The sequence below is a fragment of the Fundulus heteroclitus genome, chromosome 21 (genome assembly GCF_011125445.2).
Source record: "Fundulus heteroclitus isolate FHET01 chromosome 21, MU-UCD_Fhet_4.1, whole genome shotgun sequence".
NCBI lineage: Eukaryota > Metazoa > Chordata > Actinopteri > Cyprinodontiformes > Fundulidae > Fundulus > Fundulus heteroclitus.
The window spans coordinates 30883561-30905746 of NC_046381.1; the positions used below are offsets into that span (position 1 = coordinate 30883561).

Below are 22186 nucleotides of genomic sequence, written 5' to 3' on the forward strand. Positions count from 1 at the left end.
AGATGGGGGTGCAGTCTCCTTTGACCACACCAAAGAAGTCCGTTATGTTGACTTTCAACATGAAATGCGGACATAGCATCTTCATTCCCACTGCCACATCCATGCACCCTCACCCTCAAAGCGTTGTTACGGGAGTGAGCTGATTGAAGTAACCTCGTTGTGACATGACAACGAGATTTCTAAATAAAAAGGTGTTTTGTAGTGTGACATCGTGGGCCTACTTCAAACAGAATTAGTCACTCTGCTGGGCAACTGAGACGAATATGAGCTCGTACCTAAAGGAAGGTGGGAGGAGGGATGGTTGGGGGCTTTTATCTTGCCTACTTCACTGGACTGTCGACCAGCGTTGCTGTGTCTCAGAGCAAACTGCCAAGCCATCAACAGAAATACGGTTTGCTCTCAACAGCTCGTGTGCTCTTAGGAAAAGGGCTGCCTCTAAAATAGTTTGAGGATTTAATTTTTTTAGATGACAGAATGTGCATGGGTTTCTGGCTTTTAAAGGAGCAGCTCCACCTTTTTACACGACTGATATAGGGTTACCCGTTAATCCTAACCTCATCAACTCAGCTTTTAGATTAAATATGTTATGATAAGGGTTCTCATCATCCCCCAAGTATCAAATCAGCATCCAAATTAAACAAATGTATCAAAGTCCCTAAACCCTTGATTCAGCTTGCAGATGGAACTTGTATTAACCGCTTCAGCCTTATAGCTCTAGGAGCAAATATGCTCTGTGCCGTGCTCAGAAAACTACAGAATGGTGAACCGTCAATTAATCCTATTTAAACTGAGTGTAAACCTTCTAGTGTAAGCTAGCATTTTTGCCTATATGAAAACAGCAACGACATTTATGGACTTAGGCAGCTTTTCTCTTCTATAATATTACTATACTGTTTAATCCTGCTACTCCTCATTTATGCATTGTCTGCAATCATTGCTGCCAATAACTTTAGGTCTTCTGTTTTTCTCTCTCTCCGCAGAAGCTTAACATGTCCTGGCATATCTGTGTGTAGCTGTTTCACCTTCCCTGACAGAGCAGTCAGCTGAGCCATTGTGTCCTGTGGTTTTTCTTGTTTTTCTCTTTATAAACGCTCTAATTTCCTCTGTCCTTCTGTGTTTAACCTTGTGTCTTTGTTCGGATAAAAGCCACTGAAGGAGTGAACGCTATCACTATCCAACATTAAACTATACTGTTGGCGCTCATCGGTTTAGCTGTGTCCCTCTCCTAGATGAAGCCAGGAAAAAGAGCCACTTATTCTTTAAAATGGTAATCACTTTGCGGCTCTGCTCTGTCTTCTCAAACCCTCGGCACGTTTCCTGCATCCTTGCTATGAGGGGTTACTAAAAAGTGAACCCCTCATCCAACCACCTGCTTCATTGAACCGGATTGTGTGTAATTGAAGGTCAGTTTATATGATTTGTTTGATTTTATTCAATCATTTGGATCTGTTGGTTTTAAAAAAGGCATGAAGGTGAAGTTTATTGTGAATTTGTGCAATACAAATAAACCAAATCCATCTCTGAAGGAGATTTACTCAGAGAAACAAATGGCACAGGTCTTTGAGGTAACCCAGTGTTGGAGCAGCACATTAAGGCTGTCCTGCAAAACTCTAAAGCTAAGTAGAAAAACATGTTGATTGGGACATTCTTACTTCATTACTTTCTTTAAGAAAAAAAAAAAAAACCTAACAGAGAAATACAGCTATCTTGCTAGACTACTCCCCTGTGCTCAAACAACACTACCCCCCACCACCCCCCACCCCTGCCATCTCATTCCCTTCTCTTGCCAGTCTTGGCCAGCAAAGTGCCGCTGACAATTTGCAGGCTATAAAATAAATAGCCCGTGCTAATTAAGATGGCTGGATGGGAGCGAGGAGCGGAGAGGAGAGGGGTAGAGAGTTGTGAGGAAGCAGCCAGAGAGAGCCACAAAACAACCTGTTCCCTACCAATTAGACACTTTGCAGGCCGCAGCGGATAAAAGCCAGAGCTGCCAGCACCAGTATTTTGAGCAACGGGAGAAAGTGTATCTGCTTAACAGCTTTGATGGTGTCAACATGCTCATATAAACATACTTGTATAAGCTGGCGCGTGATCCCAAAGGAGGGGCGCGTTTACATATGTTCGGTTTGTGGGTTTATTTGTCTTCCGTGTGACCTTTGATTGAGTTTAACTCCCTGACGCTGACTCACAGCGATTCAGGCCTATAATCACGGCGATAAAACAGTTGGCATTCTCTGTATTTTCCTTCATTGACATGCACAAGTGCGCGCCTCCCCGTTCCTCTATCTGGTGTTGGAGCATCTGTGTGTCATCATTAACGTTACACGTGTTTGCCAACACAATGTTGTTGTTGTTGTTGTTTTTTTTCCCCCCCCCACCCCAGCTAATGCCCTGTTTGTTGATAAGCCGTGCTAATCAGCTAGCTTTGTATCTCTCGTTCTGCTTGGTTCTCTCTCACTCCGACAAACAGAGCTGCTAATTGATCTCAGAGCCCTGCTTTTTTTTTGGCGGGAGCCAGCGCCGAACAAAATTCAAAGCTCAACAATGGTCTGGATCCGCGAAGGCAGCAACGGCGCACCCTGCTTCTCGTCTCCACAGGGGGGCGAAGAGCGCCCCCCCGGTGAGAAAGAGCCGGATAAAAAAGTTCTGCCGGCACAGCCCCCCCCCTCCTCCTCCCCGTACTCCGGTTCAATCAGCGAAAAAGCACAGCTTGTCTTCAAGCTGCAACTATTTACACTTCTCTCGGTTGTAGCATATTTTCAGCTAGATCTGCTGTTTTCTCGTCCAAGCTGCTTTGGAGAGGGCTCTGCTTCATCAAAGGACCCCCCCCCTAACACGGCTCATTTCTAATCAGCCACCGCTAAAATAGGAGATTAGGGAATAGCAGGCTAACTGTGGAAAGAATGTAGCGATTTAGCAGGCCTATCAGGGGCACTGAGGCAGCGTGTGCGGATGAGTTCGCGTATGTCAGGGCGGAGCGTGGCTTTGATCTCCTTAATGGCCCCCGCACTCCACCAGCTGCCCTGCCGTGGCGGCGACACGCACACATCCAGCCTCACAAGCACAAACACACAGATTTAAAGGAAGGAAGAACCTTGCCAGGCTATTCATCATGTCTCAGAGGTCACGGGGCGCTTCCCCATAGACTGCTGCTAAGGTTAATTAATGAAAGTGGAGTCTATAGCACCTGTCTGCTTACTAGTTGCTCTGGAGAGCCTGTCCTCATCCTTCATCTTCTGCCAGTCCAAACAAAAGGAAGGCTGCCTATCAGCAGGAAGTTCTTCTACGAATACTGCTGCGTTCTGATAAGGTAGACATAACCTCCTAAACATTTGGGCTGACAAACTAAAACGCTTCCCAAACATCCAATTTTTTTTGGTGAAACACCAGCGCACCGTCACACTGGAAGAACTTCCTGACGGGGGCGTTCGCTTAAAACGAGCTGGATTTACTTTCTCCCCAACTGGCTTTTCAGCTGTGACCATTACTGGCTCAAACAGACCCTGCTCACTGCCATCTAACCCCAAAGACAAAGAAACAAACGGGGAAAAAAACCACCTTAACATTTGTTTGATCACAGCTCAGCAAATTACAGGCTTGCTTATAGTGTATCAATTCACACCAGGATAAAAAAAAACCTGCTACAATTATGAAACATTTGGGTCCATGATTCATTTGTTTTGAACAAAGGGTATTGCCTGCAATACTGCATTTGCATAATGTGGCGCTTTGACTAAAGCACAAACAAAGCATGCAATCAATCTCATCAGAGAATACCAGACATCTCAAGGAGTTCTCGGTAGAAATCTAAATGTGCAACCTACCTGTCTTAAAGATCTCATATCGGATGGAGAAACCCGCTCCGTGCGTCTCATAGTCCGACACGAACTTGATAAAGAGCTGGTTTCCAGAGGAGACGACCGCTGAGGGGGCGATCTTGCCGCAGTACTTCCCCACCAGCTGACCATTCTCATCCACGCCGTCCCGCACCTCCACGTAGTCATACCTGATGGGAAAAAGGCAAGAGAGGCAAGCATTGGTCACAAGCTGCATGGGGGGGATAACATACTCAGCTTCAATACGGTTTCCCTGTTGAGCTCAAGCAAGCTGCTGATTGTGCACTGTACCTCCTTTCAAATGTCTGGTTGAAATGCGAAACTATTCCACTGTCATTGTGGGTATACACCAACAGCGACAGAAACACCGTACAACTGAGCATATCGTGTGAGTAATGTAGTGGAAATAAAACGCTGCGTGCTAATGAGTTCATTAACATTTAGGCCCACAAACAGTGAGAAGGTCTCCTGCTCCTATCAGCACTGAGGTTAGCTTCACCTAACGGCTTTAAGGAATGAAGTCACGCTAAACGCCTGTTTACATCCTGTTTAACCACAGGATCAGAGTCACAGCTTTGCTGATACGTATGGGGAAAAAACACCCAAAATGCTAGAAATGACCAGCACCCCCCGCGACCCCATGAGGGATTAAGCGGTTTGGAAAATGGATGGATGGATGGATGCTAGAAATGACTTACAATCTTTGTTTTTAGAAAGAGCAGCCACTGAAGCTATTTATAATCCGCACCCTCGAACATTTGATCCAAATGGATTTTTTAGACTCCCGGCTATTGAATAGAGAGACATTTAACTGAGTCAGAGCAGAGTCGGGGAACAAACAAGGTGAGAGGCTTTGTAGGAACACGAGCTGTGACGCAGGAACACGTCCAAGCATCCTGGCGTGCACAAAGCTACGCTGCTAAAGGGAATATGGGAGAGAAGGGAAACAAGCCAGCAAGGGTGGTCTGAACAAGCTCTAGATATTTGCGTGTGCTCTCAGGCACTTGTTAAAAGTGGACAGTAAATGCATTTGATTTGTGGTTTTCGCTCCCGTGCCTGCCTACGGTTGTGTATGTGTGTGGGTTTGAAGGATGGGTAGGGATGAATTTTCCACGCTGTGTTTTCACTCTAAGTGACGGCAGGAGCAAAGCTCTGCATGACAGCAGCCTCCTTTTTTTTTTTTTTTTTCGGTTGGGTTCAGGTTTCCGCTCTTTCTAATTACTCATAATGCGATTTCCTGCCAAGTTTTCACCTCCACCGGCTACTTATCGGGTATTTTCCCGGCCAAACGCTCGTGACCTGCCGCACCGTTTTCTCCGTCATGATTGGGGGGAGCAGATGAATAAGCTGCAATTCAAAGACAGTCAGGCAGAAATTCATTTTGATGTATGGGAGAATAACAAGCAGCAGGTGTGTGGTCACGTTCAGTCACACACACACACACACACACACACACACACACACACACACACACACACACACACACACACACACACACACACACACATGCTTCTTCTATCTACCCACAAAATATGCACCCTGTGGGCAATAGGGGCCTATTTTCATAGTTTTGACTGATTCCAAAATTACTGTCAAAACATCGGGTCTCTTTAGTGATTCTGAACTCGCTTAATGTATGGCTCCCCCCCGCCCCTCCTCCCTGCCATAACGTGATTTGCACTTTGAATGGCAGCGCTGTCGGGCGAAATCATTTAGCTGTGGTTTGACATGCATCAGCATGCGGGAGTTGCCACCATTTCTTTTTTTTTTTCTTCCTTCACCTGGGTTGCATTTAGAGGAATAATCTTTCTGAAATGGAATTCTAGTCGTGGGAAAGGCTTTAGCGAAAATGGGAACGGGGTTTGTGAATATTAAGGTGAGATGAGAAGCTTAGGTATAGCAAGGCGAGATGACAAACAGCCGCTGCTCCCGCAGAACAGAAACCGATTGAGTGACTTAGCTCGGCTCCGCTCAAAGTCATCCTCACGTGATCTAAGATTTACATGCAAAGCGATCAATAGTGCCTTGCAAAGGCTTAATGACTATTTTGTCACATTACAGCCAGTAACTTCAATGTATTTTATTTGAATTAATGAGCTAGACCAGCACAAACAAAAGTCTTTAAAGAGCAGAGGGTGTTTTTATTCTGCCCTATTGACTCACATATCACTAAACAAAAACCAGCGTAAGCATCTGCCTCAAACAAAAAAAAAAAAAATCTGGTCCGTGAAGGTTTTAGAAATTTGTTAGAGAACATTAGTAAATAATCACCCCTATGAAGACCAGGGAACACAGCATACAGGCCAGGGGGGAAAGTTGTGGAGATGCTTGTAACAGGGTTCAGTTACAAACCAATACCCTGACCACTGCTCAATCCATCATCTGAAAAAGAGTACGAAGCAACCGTAAACCTCCTGAGACTTGGTTGTGCTCCTCAAATCAATGGCGGGGCAAGCAGCCAAGAGGACCATGGTAACTCTTGGGGGGGGGGGCTGCAGATATTTACAGCTCAGGTAGGAGAATCTCTGGACAGGCCAACTATTAGTTGTGCTGTCCACAAACTTGGCCTTTACGGGAGGGTGGCATGAAGACAGCCACATCTGAAACTCTTTTCAGTTCACAACAGACCATATAGGAGACACGGCAGATATTTTACAGTAAGGTGCTCCAGCCACATGTCACCACAATTGCACTTTTTGGCCAATATGCCAAATATGTGTGGTGGAAAGAGCTCACAGTTCAGGGTAAGTTCATCTCACCCCAAACAAACCCTCCCCTCTGTGAAACATGCTGGTGGTAGCATCATGTGGGAATGCATTTCTTCAACGGGGACATGCAAACGTGTCAGAGTTGATGGAAAGAAGGAGGGAGCTCCATAAAAAGGCAATCGAGGAAGGAAATCTGCCAGAGGAGAGTCGACTTCTGGTAGGAGAACAGTAGCCACAGCTATGATGGAATGGGTTCGATCAAAACGTAGTAATGCTCCAGAATGACCTAGTCAAGACCGAAATCCTAAATTAATGTTCAAACTGTCCTGCTCTCCCCTGAAGGAACTTAAGCTAGTTTGCTCAAAAGAATGGACAAAAGTTCCCTCTCTGAATGAACAAGCTGGTAGACACATAGCCCCAAAGGATACGCAGGTGCAATAATTACTCCGTGGGGCTGAACATAAAAGGATACATTCGGTAATAACATTCAGAAAACCACATTAGGATTTCCCTTCATCTCACCATTATGCAATACTTCGTGGTTCATAAAAAACCTTAATAAAATAAGTTAAGGTTACAACAACTGCACATAAAAAAAGGTTCCAGGGGCATGAAGACTTTTGCGAGGCTCTGTTTCTGCCTTGAAAACTCATAACAGCCAGCGTATAGCCCGCCCATCACTCTGAGGACCCCCTGCATGCAGAAACCATCGCTGCTTTTCCTTCTACCTTCTTATGTGCTTTGTTTCTTTTAGAAATCCATCCGTGCTTCTTTGGGAAATCCCTGGCCCTGTACTTTCGGGCATCTGCGTGTTGCTCTTGTGATTATTTTGTGATTTCAGACCGGGTCTTTTTCCTCCTGATTCATCAGGCCACCAGCTGTAGAAACAGCCCTGCTAGCCTTACACAGGCACCACTTTGTTTTCAGCCCCCCTTTATCAACTGCAGCTCGGCGAGGGGAAAACAGTAGTTTTACACGTTGTTTAACGCCGCGTTCCGCCCCATGTGCTGCCATCAAACAGCCACGAAGTAACTAACGAAGCTGCTTGCTAGATGAAGTTACACAGTCCACTCTGAAAACAAGTTATTTTTCAGCTTTTAACAGCCACAAATGATGGCATGGTTTATATGGTAAAAAAAAAAAAATGGAAGCGTCAGTACCGAGCGTGGTTTCCAGGAGAGCCAATTTAACTCCTCTCCTTTCGTCCTTTTGGGCCCCGGCTCGCAGCAGAGAGCATCAATCTTCCCGTGGCCCTCCTCTGGTCAATCAGCAGACTTATAATTCACCTCAGATCCTCCGTCTCTGCAGCTATCTTCCCCTTGCCCACATTGCAGCTGCCAAAAGCCGAGCTTTGCCAGACGCCTTTAAAAAATTGATGGCGAGATGCATCGTTGAGATGAAGAAGAGAAAGCTGGGGGAGCTCTGCCGAGTGTTAAAAATGCATATTGCGTTGGGTGCAATGGTGTAGTGCTTTTTGCAGATAAGTAGCATCACTCAGCTCTTTGTCCTGTTTCTTTCTTTTTTTTAACTAATCAAAGAAAAAAGCTGCTTCATGCATTTTTACCCCAGCGTATCATCAGCTCTGATGGCCCTCGTTAAGGCATCACAGCAGGGGGGGAAAGGAGGCAGATGGAAGAGAGATGCACTCTGGGGTAGGGGAGGGAAGGGGGGGGGGGGTCTGTGAATGATAGGAACCTCTTTTTTTCAGAATGTCTCTATTTGTGCCTAAATGAGTGGTGCGTCAGCCAGAGCTCCAGCGGTTCCGCTCCAGCGCCTCCACACTCCCAGCTGGGGGATCGCAGATCCAGCCAGGCCCCTCGTCACCTCAAAGGCGTTATGGGGAGCGCCCCGGCCGGGCAGTTTTACGCCTTCTAAAATCTCTCCTGTTGCCTAGATGTAGCTGTAATCTATTGCTCTAAACACCTGCAGGTACTCGCTTCTGTGGTTCAGGGTCTTTAGGGGGGGGGAGGACCAGACAGTTAACAACCTCTACCTAGGATCATAAAACAAGTCCATGGATTTGTCCCACTTAGGAAAGCCCCTGACACAATCACAGTTTTGGTGTTTTGCCACTGCTCTATTTCTCCCTGACCTTCCAGGTTCAAACTTAGAATCCTCTCCTCGCGTGACGGTGTGGCGTCTTCCTCGCGACAACGCAATCCGGTTGAGCCGCGGCAACTATTTATCTGTCAGGTCTGCTTTGTGTCCGGGTGGGCCGCGACACACGCGCACAGATAAGCGCACTCCAAAACTCGGACGCACAGGGGAGCTGCCTACCACAGCGCTAATAGTGGGAAACGCTTTGCCAATCCAGTGGGGAAATTAAAGAGAGAAAAAAAATGAGCAAAGGGGGGTAGGAGAGTAAGGGGGCGAATGTAATTCTCAACGACCTTCGCTTCACCAACCCAAACATATTAGGCTTCCTTCTGTCTTCAGGCACAGAGAAAAAGCAATCCGCTAGTGTCAAACGAGAACATTAGTCCTGCGTGCAAAGCCGAGGAGAAGGCAACAAACCGCCGGTCTAACAATATAACAGTTATATTGCCTGAAGCTTTCCCATGGAAATAATCTGTCCTCCCTCTATAAATGTCCGCTTGATATGGCTCTACAAAGGCAATGCAATCTGAAGCGATGGAATAATGCTATGACAAACTGTATAAGCCTCATAGAATTGGATAGCGTCCTGAATCAGACCTTTTATAAGCTGGAGCATTCGGCAGAACCCCCCCACCCCCACCCCCCAAAACAAGAGTACCTTTTCTTTCCATGTGGATCAGCTGCATCCACAAGCTCTTTTTTGGGGGGAATTTCTGTTTTTCTGGTTCTGACAGTGTGTAGCTTGTTGTAAAACAAAACAAAACAAAAAAAACATGTCACCTACAACATGTCAAAGCACCTCTGGGTAACACGAGCGCAAATACCTAAACATTGAACTCAGGACAGCTCTGTGAGGTCCAGGGAGAGTTAGCAGGAAGGGGGGGGGGGGAAAGCACCTCGCTGTCAGCCGTCAGAAAACCCAAGTCACAGATCTCAGGTATTAACAAGTCCCCGTCTAACAAACGGCCACTTGGGGCCCTGGGAAAACATCATTAACGTTTGTACAAGGGGCCCAAAGTCATGCTGATCTCTGAGTTACTGAGATGACAAACCTAACAGGAATTCCTCTCTGCCTCCCAACTGGATATGAGATTCATCCAGCCAAGCAAGGTCAACGGAATCTGCTTTTCTCGGGGATAGGGCGAGCCACAACTCGGTTTCCCCGGGCCGATAAAGCCGCACTCACCAGCCACTTCATTAGGCACCCTTGGCCCATGCATGGATTGGACCCCTGTTTGGCGTTGGGACTGCCTTAGGTCTCTGCAGTATTGATTCAATCAGCTGTCGAGAACTCTCCTCAGAGAGTTTGATCAATATTGCAAGTTGCAACATATTTATCGGCCGTACGTCTGTGAATCTCTCGCCCCACCGCAATCAAAAGATCCTCTACTGGACTGGAATCGGCTGACTTTGGAGATCGCTGGAGTACAGGGACCTCCAAAGTCAAGGTTCAACATTATTGTTGTCTTCCGACCACTTTTGCCATGGTGACTGGTTCTTTGAGCGACTGCTGTCTTTCTATCCCCTTGAACTACTCTGCCACATTCAAAGTCACTTCTTTCTGTCTTCCTCATTCTAAGGCTTTGTTTGAGCAAGTCATCTGTATCATGACTAGGTACTTATATGCCTCCAGTCTCCCCAAAGTAATTAGCTATTTGTGTCAACAAGCCGCTCAATGGATGTCGATAGAATAAAGACCACCTCTTTATACCATGTCTACGTCTAAGAAATGTCCCCTCCCGATGACTTCCACATAAAGATAGATTTTAATCAAAGCGGCATATCGAATCGCTTTGGCAGATGTTTGACCATAAAGCAGAAAAAAAAAACATCTGCAGACGTTCAAAGCTATCATCATCTCAACTCACATGGGGACTCCACAGAACTTAGAATGTGGCAACTCACTCAGCGGGGAAAAAACCACCAACCAATCAGAGCTGCTGGCTTCAGAAGTGGTTCCTTGTGGGCTCGTCTGTTTTACACACCATGTATGTTTCCGCAGCTATGGATGGAGATGGAGTACATGGATGCAAAGTGGGATATTTTGCTCCTTGAAGGCCCAGCTGCGCCCGTCCGGCAAGCATCGTTGGGTGTCGCCGCTGCTCCTCTCATCTCGAAGCTGCCGAATATTTTTAGATGTCATAGCTCGTTCCCAATTGCGCCTTGGCCACGCGCTTGTAGAGCATATTCCTACGCTGCAATTATCATTAGCACTGATGGATTTAGCATGCTTGCATCCATTAGCTTCCCTAATTACACTGTTGAGAGATCTGCTGTCGCCAACAATCAAATTAATGAATTTGGCCGTTTAGACTCTATTATTGCATTCCACCCTCCCACTGCAACATGCATAATAATCCTTTATTCAGAAATACGAGCACACAGTAACAGAGGGAGACTTTTTCCCCCTATGGATTTGGGGTGGGGCCCATTGCGCTCAGGACAGCTTAGAAGTCAGAACAGGGATGGGTGGAGGGTTGTGGACAAACTGGAGAAGCAATTGTCCACAATGGCTCCCAGTGTTAGCAGGCCGCCCAACTCTCATGTAAGACCTACAAGACTCTGACCCCTGAGCAACCCACGCTCTGTTCAGCTGATTTGCTTTCTGCTCCTATTAAAGACTGTGACATGCCTCCAGGGCCCAAAGAAGAGCTGTGCGTACTGCAATTCATCTTGCTTGGAGCGAGTTTCTTCCCTAATTAAACCTGTGAAGTGTGACAAATAGGTCAGAAAAACCCGATTATAGTAATCTTAATATAAATCAGCGGGTTCAGCATAAAAGCGGCGCTCGCTCCGTGTTTCTCGTGACAGACAAAAGCAAAGTCGGTAATGGCATTAATTGATGGTCTTTTCTGTTCTAGGTTCAAACACAATTTTCTAATCAAAATATATTATATTTGTTTTCATGCTCCTCCAGACCTGTAAAACACTGGAACTCAATTAGCGACTTTTCCAGGCTGCCTAACCCATACTTTTGAACCTTTAAATCAAACCCTGCAACATTTCTTGACGGTGAGCACTTCCAAACAGAATTGTTTTTGTTAGTCTTGTGAAAAATTTGAACCATGTCCAAATATTCATCAAAAAAGGGTTATATGTCCTGCAATCAGAAAACGTGTTTAGAAAGCACAGAATTTCCACAAGCAGGGCAACAGCGAGCAATTGTCATATTGCTAATTTCATTGGTTCCTACAAACTATTAGATGAAAAGTAATAATATTTTTAAGAGAACTAAGCCTAAAATGCATTCACAGGATGTCATAAAGGACGGCCCTCATCTCTGTTTCTATCACACATTTTTTTCCTTATCACAAATGTTGTGAAACTGACTAAATGATTCAGAAAACTGCTAATGGCAAAATGAAAACACATTTAGCACTTTTTTTTTCCGTTGCTAACTGGGCGTCAGACTTAAAATTGCTCTGAATACAGCAATACAGCACAAGTACATTTGAGAGTGCGAATGTAAATATTCCCATTTGGAGTGTCGGCTTTAAAAAATAAAGCAATTCATCCTTTGGCTTGTTTAAAAAGAGAAACCTTTATAAACTTCGCAGTAATGGACTTATATTATAGTCATTCTGACTAAGAGCTGTGTAATAGATCAATTGTACACTCTCACTTGAAAAGGTTTTGCATTTTCTTAACACCACAGCCTGAAACTCTGTGATATGATTCACAAAAGCACCCCAGCGAAGCTGGAAACTGCTATAAAATTCAAAGAAAGAGCAAAAGAGAAGCAAAAGATAGAGGGGATGAAAGGGAGCATATGTTGTCTCAAAGCAAGAAGGAGAGAAAGAGAACCACTCCAGCCCATTTCTGGGGGTCATTACTGGAGGGAATGGCTCCCATTTGTCCCATCTTGACATTTGAGAGGATTTCTGATTACACAGGAGCGAGGGGCGGGCAGAGGTGAGCGAGGAAAGAGTACTCACCAGGGGGCGGTGGCACGGCTCAGATGATGCGCTGTCGCTACAACAATGAGAAGTCAAGGGTAAAAATAACAGGGCGCTGGGAGGGAGGGACGATGCGGCCCAGCAGGAGTGTGGACTTTTACAGTTGGGCTATTTAAACAACAGCATCTCCGCCTTATTCTTGTTGCTCCCTCTCACCATGAAACGCCTGAGTGACATGACTACAACAACACCCTGCTGGTTGGGGGATTGTTGCGTCACAGTGTGTTATGTGGATTGTCACTGTTGTGAAATAAGTGTTGGGGATGGCAAAAATGTTTCCTTCTGTAAATAATGTAGCAGCTTAAGTTTTGTGAACATTTAGGGCATAACTGATCTGACACATTCGTTTAATGCAAATAGCTTTGTTTGCAAAATTACTTAGTGATATGTTTTTTCTTTTTGTGTTTTTACCCTGTCACATAAACTTCAGCTAGCTTTGTTTCAGTACAGTAATATCAGAAGAAAAGGTGAGGCCATGAAATTAATTTCCATTTAACCCGTTGAGGGTGGTCATCAGAACTGCTGCTAAGAATACCGCTGAATACCATGAACGCTGCCATGAATCCTGTGTCTTGCCAACAGCGAGGTATCCTGATACAACCCATATGTAGGGAGCTTCTCATCCAAGGCAGCAGACTTGTGCACACTTTGCCCATAACACTGTCATGCATAAAGAGTGGGAAAAACTGTTTACCAGGAGCTATTGCCTTTCTCCATGTTATGATCTGGCCTGTCTGCTGTCTTCATCCTCCATGCTGTGTTAATTCAGCTATATGCGCCGCACCTGCAAGCCTGCTTCTCTACTGCTCTGCAATCAAGTTCAAACCACACACCAGTTTCCTGGTCTTCATAAGTTGTCCACAGACAGCAAGACGGGGCCAGATTATTGAAAGCCTTTGGTTAGATACCGCTTTTCAACAATGATCACGTCTGTGCATTTCATGCCTTGCCTGGCCCTTGTTGGGCACCCACCAACGATTCTGTTTTCTGGATGACAACCTGGACTTTTACAAACCATTAGTTTTGGCAATCTGCCTTTTTATGTGACCAAGTCTGTATCAACCAAATCTGTCTTCCAGACTTTGACCATGCCTCAGCTCTCCTGGCTGTCTTCCCTGATGAGAACACGCCAGCTCTCGCCTCTGCCTGGCTTCCTGCTTGCTCCTGCAGAGGATCTCTGATTGTCATCGAGGTCTCATCCATGATACATATTTTAAACACAACACAACATCTGGATCAAATTTCAGGTTCCTTACTTGGCTGTCTCATAACACCCCAATAGTCCAGGAAGAGATATCAGAATACTGGCATTTTGGGTCCAAAGCCAGGAGACCCCCCGAACCTGAACCTTATCAATAATCTGCAAACAGTTCTACAAAGGCTGGTGGAGAAACCGAAACCATCAATCTGATTAGCTACAAGCACTAATAGAGCATTAATAGCTCACTATCAACCAGGATTTGGCTAAGAAAAGTCAGAGGGAATTGCAGAAGTCATACTGAGTTCTAACACAAATACTAATTTTAATTAAAAAAGTGTTTCAGAGCCACAAAACACAACATTGTTGTCATTGCCAAAACCTTTGATCCATATACAACTTAGGCTAAGACTGACTTCCTCATGTTGATCACAATAATTCAGACAGCATGTCCTGTTTAGGATGTATGATCTTATGGTTAAATTAACTGGAGCCCAATTACAAGGCAGAATATTACAGATAATTGCCATAATAAGCCCATTTTCTACTAAAAGTAATGGAATTTAAATACCAGGGATTTTTTTTACTCAGGTAAATGGACTCACAGGTCATTTGTATGCAGAGCTCTGATTACCCCGTATGTTCCTAACAGAGCACTTCGCTCTCAGACTGCAGGTCTGCTGGTGGTTCCTAGAGTCTCTAAAAGTAGAATGGCAGGCAGATCCTTTAGTTATCAGGCTCCTCTCCTGTGGAACCAACTCCCAGTTTTGGTCCGTGAGGCAGACACCCTGTCTACTTTTAAGACTAATCTTAAAACTTTCCTTTTTGACAAAGCTTCTAATTATAGTGGCTTAGGTTACCCTGAGCTATCTCCGTAGCTATGCTGCTATAGGCTTAGGCTTCTGGAGGACATAAAGACCACTTTCCCTCAGTCTGCCACATTCTCCTACAATTGTCTAATTTTGTATTATTTGCTGTTATTTCAGCTTTTAACTTCATGCTCTCTCTCAGTTTTTTCCCTTCCTAGTAGCTACATCTGGCCTGGCATTCTGTTTGGCTGTGACACTGTCCTGCAAGGGGAGATCATCTTATAGATATAAAAAAGTGTGTACGTGGGAAACTGTAATTACCCGGGTAGAATTGTGTCAAAATGTGCTGGGGGCTTTTTAAAATCCAAGGTCTCTGCTATGAAAGTCTCTGCGAGGAAAGGGGGCTATTGTAAACAATTTGGACTAAGCGGCCCACTGAGCTGTACTCAGATGCAACATTAATCCAATGAGCGCTTTATGATTTGAACATCTCATGAGCTGACAAGTGAGGAACAACAGCAATGATATGCTTTCCTCCAAAACCGCATTTAGCGGGTAAATTGTCTGTCTGCTTCTGAAGCCCTGGATAGCTAGCAGAGTCTCCGTCGAGTAATGAACCCTGCATGCGAGGAGCATGCCGTACTTAAACAACCCAGGAGCAGCAGAGAGAAGGAGAATGGAAGAAAGAAAGGAAGAGGGTGGGTTGAAGTGGAGGTCAGAAAGAGGTAAAGCCTTTGAGTGCTGGTCAAAATTCCCATGGCCCCTCACAATGGGCAGGAAGACAGGAACAGTGAGGTGTGACTGCATTTTGTAATGTTAAGGGAAACTGCTGAGGGAGACAGAGAAGGAATGGCTGCAGATTTGTTGATAGAAACATCGACTGAGGAGAAAAATGGTAAAAAAAAAAAGCTGAAAGAGGTAGTTCCAAAACAAACAACAGCCTGACCGTAAGCGCTTCAGAAGCATAAAGCGCGAGCTTTTGCATGCTAAGATGCTCACATAAGGATTTGCAAAGGAACGGACGCTTGAGGGCAGTGGTAATAATAACTGCACTGGGATTTATTCAATTAAATACTCCATCCGCCCCCCCTGGTTCTCTTCCTCCTCTTTCTCTTCCCTGACCTCCCCGGAGCCTGTGAAAGGGTTGACAGGAGTGGGGGATGGGAGGGTCAAAGAGCAGGCTTGGCTGGATACATCATGACCCAGTCATGTGGCTGAATATACAGCCTGGAGGACGACAATCGCACCCCGTGGGAGTGCTAAGGTTGATGTCGTTTGTCCCGTTCAGTGTACACACCTAACCTAAACAATCAGAGCCAGTCTAAATCAAAACAGCAAACCTGAGACAAATAAAAAGCCTTATTTCTGGATCTGAACAGGAAACGGACATAAAGTAGAATGGAAACAGAAAGGAGAAAAGGATGTTTCCATAAGAGGAGGATATTTGCAGGCACCAGACGGTATTCCGCCGTTGTCAGAATCTGGCAGCTTCCTCTGAATGTAGATCAGTTCAGAGATATGGTATCTAACGTATAAATCCTTAGCCCTTATATATATATATATTTTTTTTTTCTGGCTGCAATGTTCCCTATGCATGCAAAGAGCTAAAGTTTTCCAGCGATGCAGCACTTAAGAAGCCAAAGAGTCCATGCGGTGCAGGACACGTGCCAATGTTGTGCATCTCCCCTGTGACAGGGGGGAGAGGAGAGTGGATTCCTAGGCGTTACACGACTGATTTGGTTTCTGCTGGTCAGTCACCTACTGCCAACATTTGAAGGACAGTGTGACACTTCCACTTGCTTGCCTGACAATCAAAGATCTGTGCCTTATTTAAGGCCATCATCACAGAGGAGAGAGGATCTCTTGTCGCTTACCCGGTGCACGCAGGGGTCGTTCTGGAAAGGCTGGCCAGGCGCCAGAGAAGCCGGCTACTAATAATACTTTTAGCACTTTACCCCACTGAGATAATGCCAGAAAGGATTGCTGTTAGGCTGTCGTCTTTCACATTTTCCGTTGTCTAATGGAAGAAACGGGGCACCGAGAAGAGAATGCAATTGTCGCCGCAATGAAAAGGATAGACCACAACTAATGCTGGCAATTTAGTGCGGCGAGATCATGCAAAGAGCAAACAAAGCCAGGGATTGTTGAGTGACTCTAAGTCAATCAGAGAGCAGCTGGGTATCAAGCCATCAATCACCGTCCTGCCCGCTGCACTGGTCCAATCACGCGGAGCCGAGTGGTAGAGAAACACGGGCAGGACTGCAGCCGGCTGTGGGCAAACATAGCAACCCAAAATAACCCCAGGGAAGCGGGCAGTGACAGGAGGGTGCCTGGCTTCCTCCGTCCTATCAATACCCCCCCCCCCTTTAACCCACTGCAAACAAACTTTGGTTTAACCAAAGCCCCTCTGGGAACTTATTTGATTGTTTGAGTTAGAATCCCTGCGGTTGCTGAGCCCTTCCCTCCCGTCCACCACTCGGGTAAGCACTGGGGCGTTAGGGCAACAAACAACCTGTGGCCACATCAATCAAAATCCAGGGCCTTTAGTCAAGGTTGGCCCACTGAATGAAGCATGTCTGACAAGGGTAGATATTATGTCTTAAAGCTTCCAGAGCCCATCTCACTAGTTCAGCTAAAGAAGGCGCAGGGTCCGAACCCTAGCTGGGATTTTCTACGAGAACTTCTACATATAAGGAAGCTTGTGTCGATTTCGAGCCTAAAACCACCAGCCATGTGCCAAAAGCAGCTTACGGACGCTAGTCTACGAGTAGCTCCGTCCAATCAGATTTTTAAAACACAAAAACAGACAGAAACGTGAGAGCGCGATGCGTTCATGCCGCCTCAGATGTCTTGAGTGGCACTCGAAAACCCCGGGGGCTTATTTACCAGCAAGAACCTCTTTCTCTCCTCCTCCCCGTCGGTTCTGGCTTTTTCTACTCCCTCGGCTGTGGAGGGGGAACTTGTGTCCCGCTGTGAGCCAGAGTGGCTCGCCTCCCAGTCGTGGTCGGGCTGCGCATGAATCAAAGCGGTGACAGAGCAGCGGGGAGGATGGCAGATGCCACGGCCAGAAAGCTTTTCAATCAGGTTGCCCTTCCAAGCTGCGGCCAAGGTGAAACACTTTACCGGTGGATTAAAAAAAGACACTCAGCTGACACACACAGACAGACACAAAAGCAGCACTAACGCATACTCACAATGACCTATTTTAATCCTGCTCATTAGCCAGGAAGTAACCCCTCTCCAGTTAAAGGAAATAAAAAGGAAACAGCAGTGAACGTGAAGGGCAATGGCTGTCTCTTACAGCGTCTCCGTCTCGTGTCCAGGATTCTTTGCCCTGGACTTAATTACCCAGGTGAACACTCGGAGCACATCGGCGCTGCAGCCTCGCTCCTCCGTTCCCTTTAAACGCCCCCCCCCCTCTCCTCCTTGCTGAACAACGCCGCAAAACAGAGGGTTAAAAACCCAGGGCGCCTTTCTCGCCATTTTTTTTTCCCCGCGCTGACAACACAGGGCTGGGTATAATTGCCCGCGAGGTGCAAACAAGTTGTATTTAAAGTGGATTGCTCTTCTGACAATCTCTTCCACCGAGGTGCGCCGCTTCAACGTTGCAATTTAAAGCCTAATTTGATTTCCACTGCTATGAACTGTGGGAGTCTATTGTTGTGGAAAAATACTAGCTTGCACACTTTCTGCTGTCTTTGATGAGGAGGGTAGTTAAAAGAAGCGGCGGCCCTCTTTGCAATCAACTTTGCCGCTCCGTTTTTTTTTTTCTTGTTTTTTTTTTCCTGTGCCTCCGCTTAAGACTACTACGCCTCTTCGACTTGAGCCTAAAAGAGGAAAGCAAATCCTCTTGGAAATCATGAAGAGGCCAAACGACCCAATGTCAAACCGTTCCTTAAAGGGCCGATGACAAAAAAAAAAGGGCTGCATTCCCGTCTTATTTGCTTCCCTCCCTGACAACAGCAAATAAACTAACAGTCTGTTCATGGCTGCCTTGCACTGAGAGGTGAGAGGTGATCATTCCTTCTCACCTCCCAGCTGTGAAGCCCGTCTCCCCGCCGTCATTGAGCTGCTCTGTCAGAATGACTGGATTTTAAGAAAATAGCTGTTGTGCTTTTCCCTAACGCCCCCCTTCAGTCCCACACCGCCACTTCCTAGAAAACAGGCGACTCTCCGGGGCGACGAGTTGGTGGGATTCCACATGACAGATGCAGATCTGGCTTTAGATGTAGCGTAGGTCCACGCTCCTCTTTCCCAAGCCGCTCAGAAAGGCCAGGAAAGGCAGGATGTCTATTGTATAAGGTTCACAGAGGAGAATGTTTTCTTTCCCGGCAGGCCAAGGAGCTCTACAAGAGGAAACACAGCGGGACGTAGATGTAAAGAAGCAACGAGAGGGAAAGTGAGGAAAGCTAGGGTTCCTTTTCCAATTTTTCAACTCTGGCACAGGAATGTGGGCATTCTGCTGGCTTTAGAAGCATGGTTAGAGGTTTTCACTCACTTTACCCCTAAATAGCATTCCTCGAATCACTCAGCTGCGCTACGACACCCTGCCATACATCATATCCAAACTTTTCTCACTCTAGCCAAAAAGCTGTCACACAGGAGTTTCTGAGGACCGAAAACACACACACACACACACACACACACACACACACACACACACACACACACACACACACACACACACACACACACACACATATATATTATCTATATATATATTATATATATATAATATAATATAAAATATAAAAAAGCACAGACGTAAGGAATACCTGAGAAGTTTTCACCCCAACTCTTCTACTCCAAAACAAACAAGACTGCAGCGATGCCTGACTGACTGACTGCCTGACTGCCCGACTGGCTGACTGCAAGGAATTTTATTGTGTTCAACACTGAACTCTTTTCTGCTCTGGTCAGCAAACCCCACGCTATCAAAGATTCATAGTGTTGTCAGGAGCTTGCCGGATCTAAAGAGCGTTGTCTCTCCTCTTCCAGTCAGCGGGAGAAGAAGGGGTGGGAGCGGGGGTGGGGGTGGGGGGATGGAGCAGCGTGTAGGTCTGTATGGAAGAAGTTCTGAAACTCAAACTTTCTCAATCCTCTAAGCAGAAAAAAAAGGGGAGCCATCTAATTCCTTGGGAAACAGATGAATTGCCTATCGGGTGTGCCGCTCTTTCGCTTGTTTAGATTCAGATCCGCTGAAGTTTCCATTCTTCCTCCAGATGCAGCCAGCTGAGCTTGACAGGCCCTATCAGCTCCCCCGAGGAACAAAGAATAGATGCAAGGCAGAGGACTGGATTGCAAAGCATATCTGTTTACTCCGGTGTCCTTTTTTCACCTCGGCACAGCTAGCCCATTCCACTGATTCTCACAGCAAATTGACTTCAAATATTTGCCTTGATGCGGCCTGTGCCTTCTCCCTCAAACTTCATTAAGTGTGAGAGGTGGAGGGAGGGGGGGGGGAAACTCCACTCTGTGAAAGTCTACAACGGTGCATGAAAGGTAAACACGTCATGCATTCAGAATCGCAAGGCTCACTTAGTCCCCTTATCTCTGTGATAGAGTGTTTTCCTCCTGCCGCTCTCAGGATACAGGCCTCTGCTCTACCCTAAACAAACCTGTCAAGGGTAGCGCGCGCGCGCGCAACAGCAGCACGGCAGCCAGCCTCCGCTCGGCAAAGGTTTGTTTTCCCTTTTTTTGGAGCACTACTTGGAGTGGTTCTTGTTTGGTTTGCTGATAACACCCATGTTGGAGGAGCATGGGGTGCATGTGTGTTCCGTTGGCCCGCTAATTAGATTGCATGGCAGTGCACTGAAGCATGCATTGTGAGCCCCGCTGCTTTCCCCCCCCCCCCCCCTCCCACCCACTTTAGCAGTCTATCAGATAAGGAAGCCATTCTGGATCTCATCAGTTTGCATTATGGAGGGGCCGATTTGGTGAGTAGAGCTCCGATGCATCCAACTCGAATGTCGCCCAAGCGTACAGCTGATAAACGCGATGCCTGGTCGAAGAGGATTAATACCTGCTAAACTTTCTTAGTCGTTATCACGTAACGACGACAAACCGCAATGTGTTTTACGTGGGTTTAGTTTTATGGGCGGAGCCAAATATATATTGTATATTTGTGAGGTATGCACTCCACACATTTGTCTCACCAAGAGTGACAAGAAGAAAGCCAAATATGTACAATTCTGTCTTTGTAGGAAAAGTAACAGTGCACAATGCTTTGGATACGCCATATACAGGGAGAAACACGGTGGTGGCAGAATCATGCTGTGTTGATGGGAAAACTAATGGAGCTGAACAAAGAAGGGTTGCATAAATTCCCCTACTTTTCTAACCCACAGCCTAGAATTAAAGCCTAGTCATGGTTTATTTCTGATCATGATCCAGACCTAAATCCAACGGAGAAGGCAAGACTTCAAAAAAAAAAATTATATTCAAAGATACTTTTCCAGTCTGACTGAGCTGGAGGTTCTTTGAAAAGCGGAACAAGCAAAAAGCGTTGCCTTTACACAGCTACGTCTGGTAGAGACACACCCTAAAAGACCACCCTGTTTTTCGGTGAAAGCTCTTCAAGGCCCACATGACTCAGTTCCAGACTCAGGTTTCACAGCCGTCTGCCTGGGTCATCGGTTAACGCATCCTGGAAGCGAGTGATTAGGAACATTTCTGACCACAGCACTGGTACCAACGTCAGCTTCGGATGTGTGTTTTCATCAGAGAAAAATGCCGATTGTGGCAAGACTCCCAACGCTGTTGGTCTTGGTCAATGGACAAATGTGATCTTATCACTTCCTACCACTAATATAAGCACTAAATAGTGCAATTAAGATGGCGGAGATTCTCAGATGGAGCCAAGTACTGCTAACATTCAAATTGTCTCCTAGGGGGAAAGAGCAGAGATAGTGCTAATGTGTAATAGATAAATCCTCTAAACTTAACAACAGCCCTCCATTCTAAACCAAAAACCAAAAGCAAACAAAGGGCCTGGAGGATCTCAGCTCTCCATGGTCAAAATCTTCATTCCTGACTAATTCAATTAACAGAGGCATTGTCGCCGACCCTTCTTCTTCCTCCTCCTGTCCCTTCATTGCCCTCTGTTTCTGCATGTTGGACTTCATTCACAGCCACCCCCTCACCCCCCCCCCTCACCCCACCGCGGCTGGAAACAAAAGAAGTGTCTAAGATCCAGCTGCTAAAAGACAGCGCCATTCACGGCCTGCCATAAATCTCTGGCAGCAATAAAGAAAGGTTAAAGTGGGATTTAAATCTCAGGTTTGGGGAAAAAAAGAAAAAAAAGAAAAGCTGCTGCGAGTGTATATGGGGGACCATTCAAGGAGCACAAAGGAAGCGCAGGGTCCCAATTTTGGGTGGAGCGGGAATACAGTAAGAGGATCCAGCAAAAGCTCTGTGCTCTCTGGAGCCCTGCAGCGTAAACAAACAGCTGAGACAGAACAGGGCCGACACACACACACGCAGAGAGACAGGCAATCAAAGCGAGGCAGTGAGCCCAGCAAAGCTCACCTCAGGGCACACACACTGACACAGCCTCATCACATTACTGACTGTCTCTGGTTTC

General features: G+C 46.1%; 1 protein-coding gene across 2 annotated transcripts in view; it reads right to left on the minus strand.

Annotated features, from left to right (window-relative positions):
- The window catches only part of nrp1a (neuropilin 1a), a 73633-nt gene that overhangs the window by 47800 nt on the left and 3647 nt on the right, over window positions 1-22186 (minus strand). For both annotated transcript variants that reach the window (XM_012865062.3, XM_012865063.3), the window contains exon 3: window positions 3825-4006. In XM_012865062.3, coding sequence (XP_012720516.2) covers window positions 3825-4006 — 182 coding nt within the window. The remainder of the gene's footprint in view (window positions 1-3824; window positions 4007-22186) is intronic.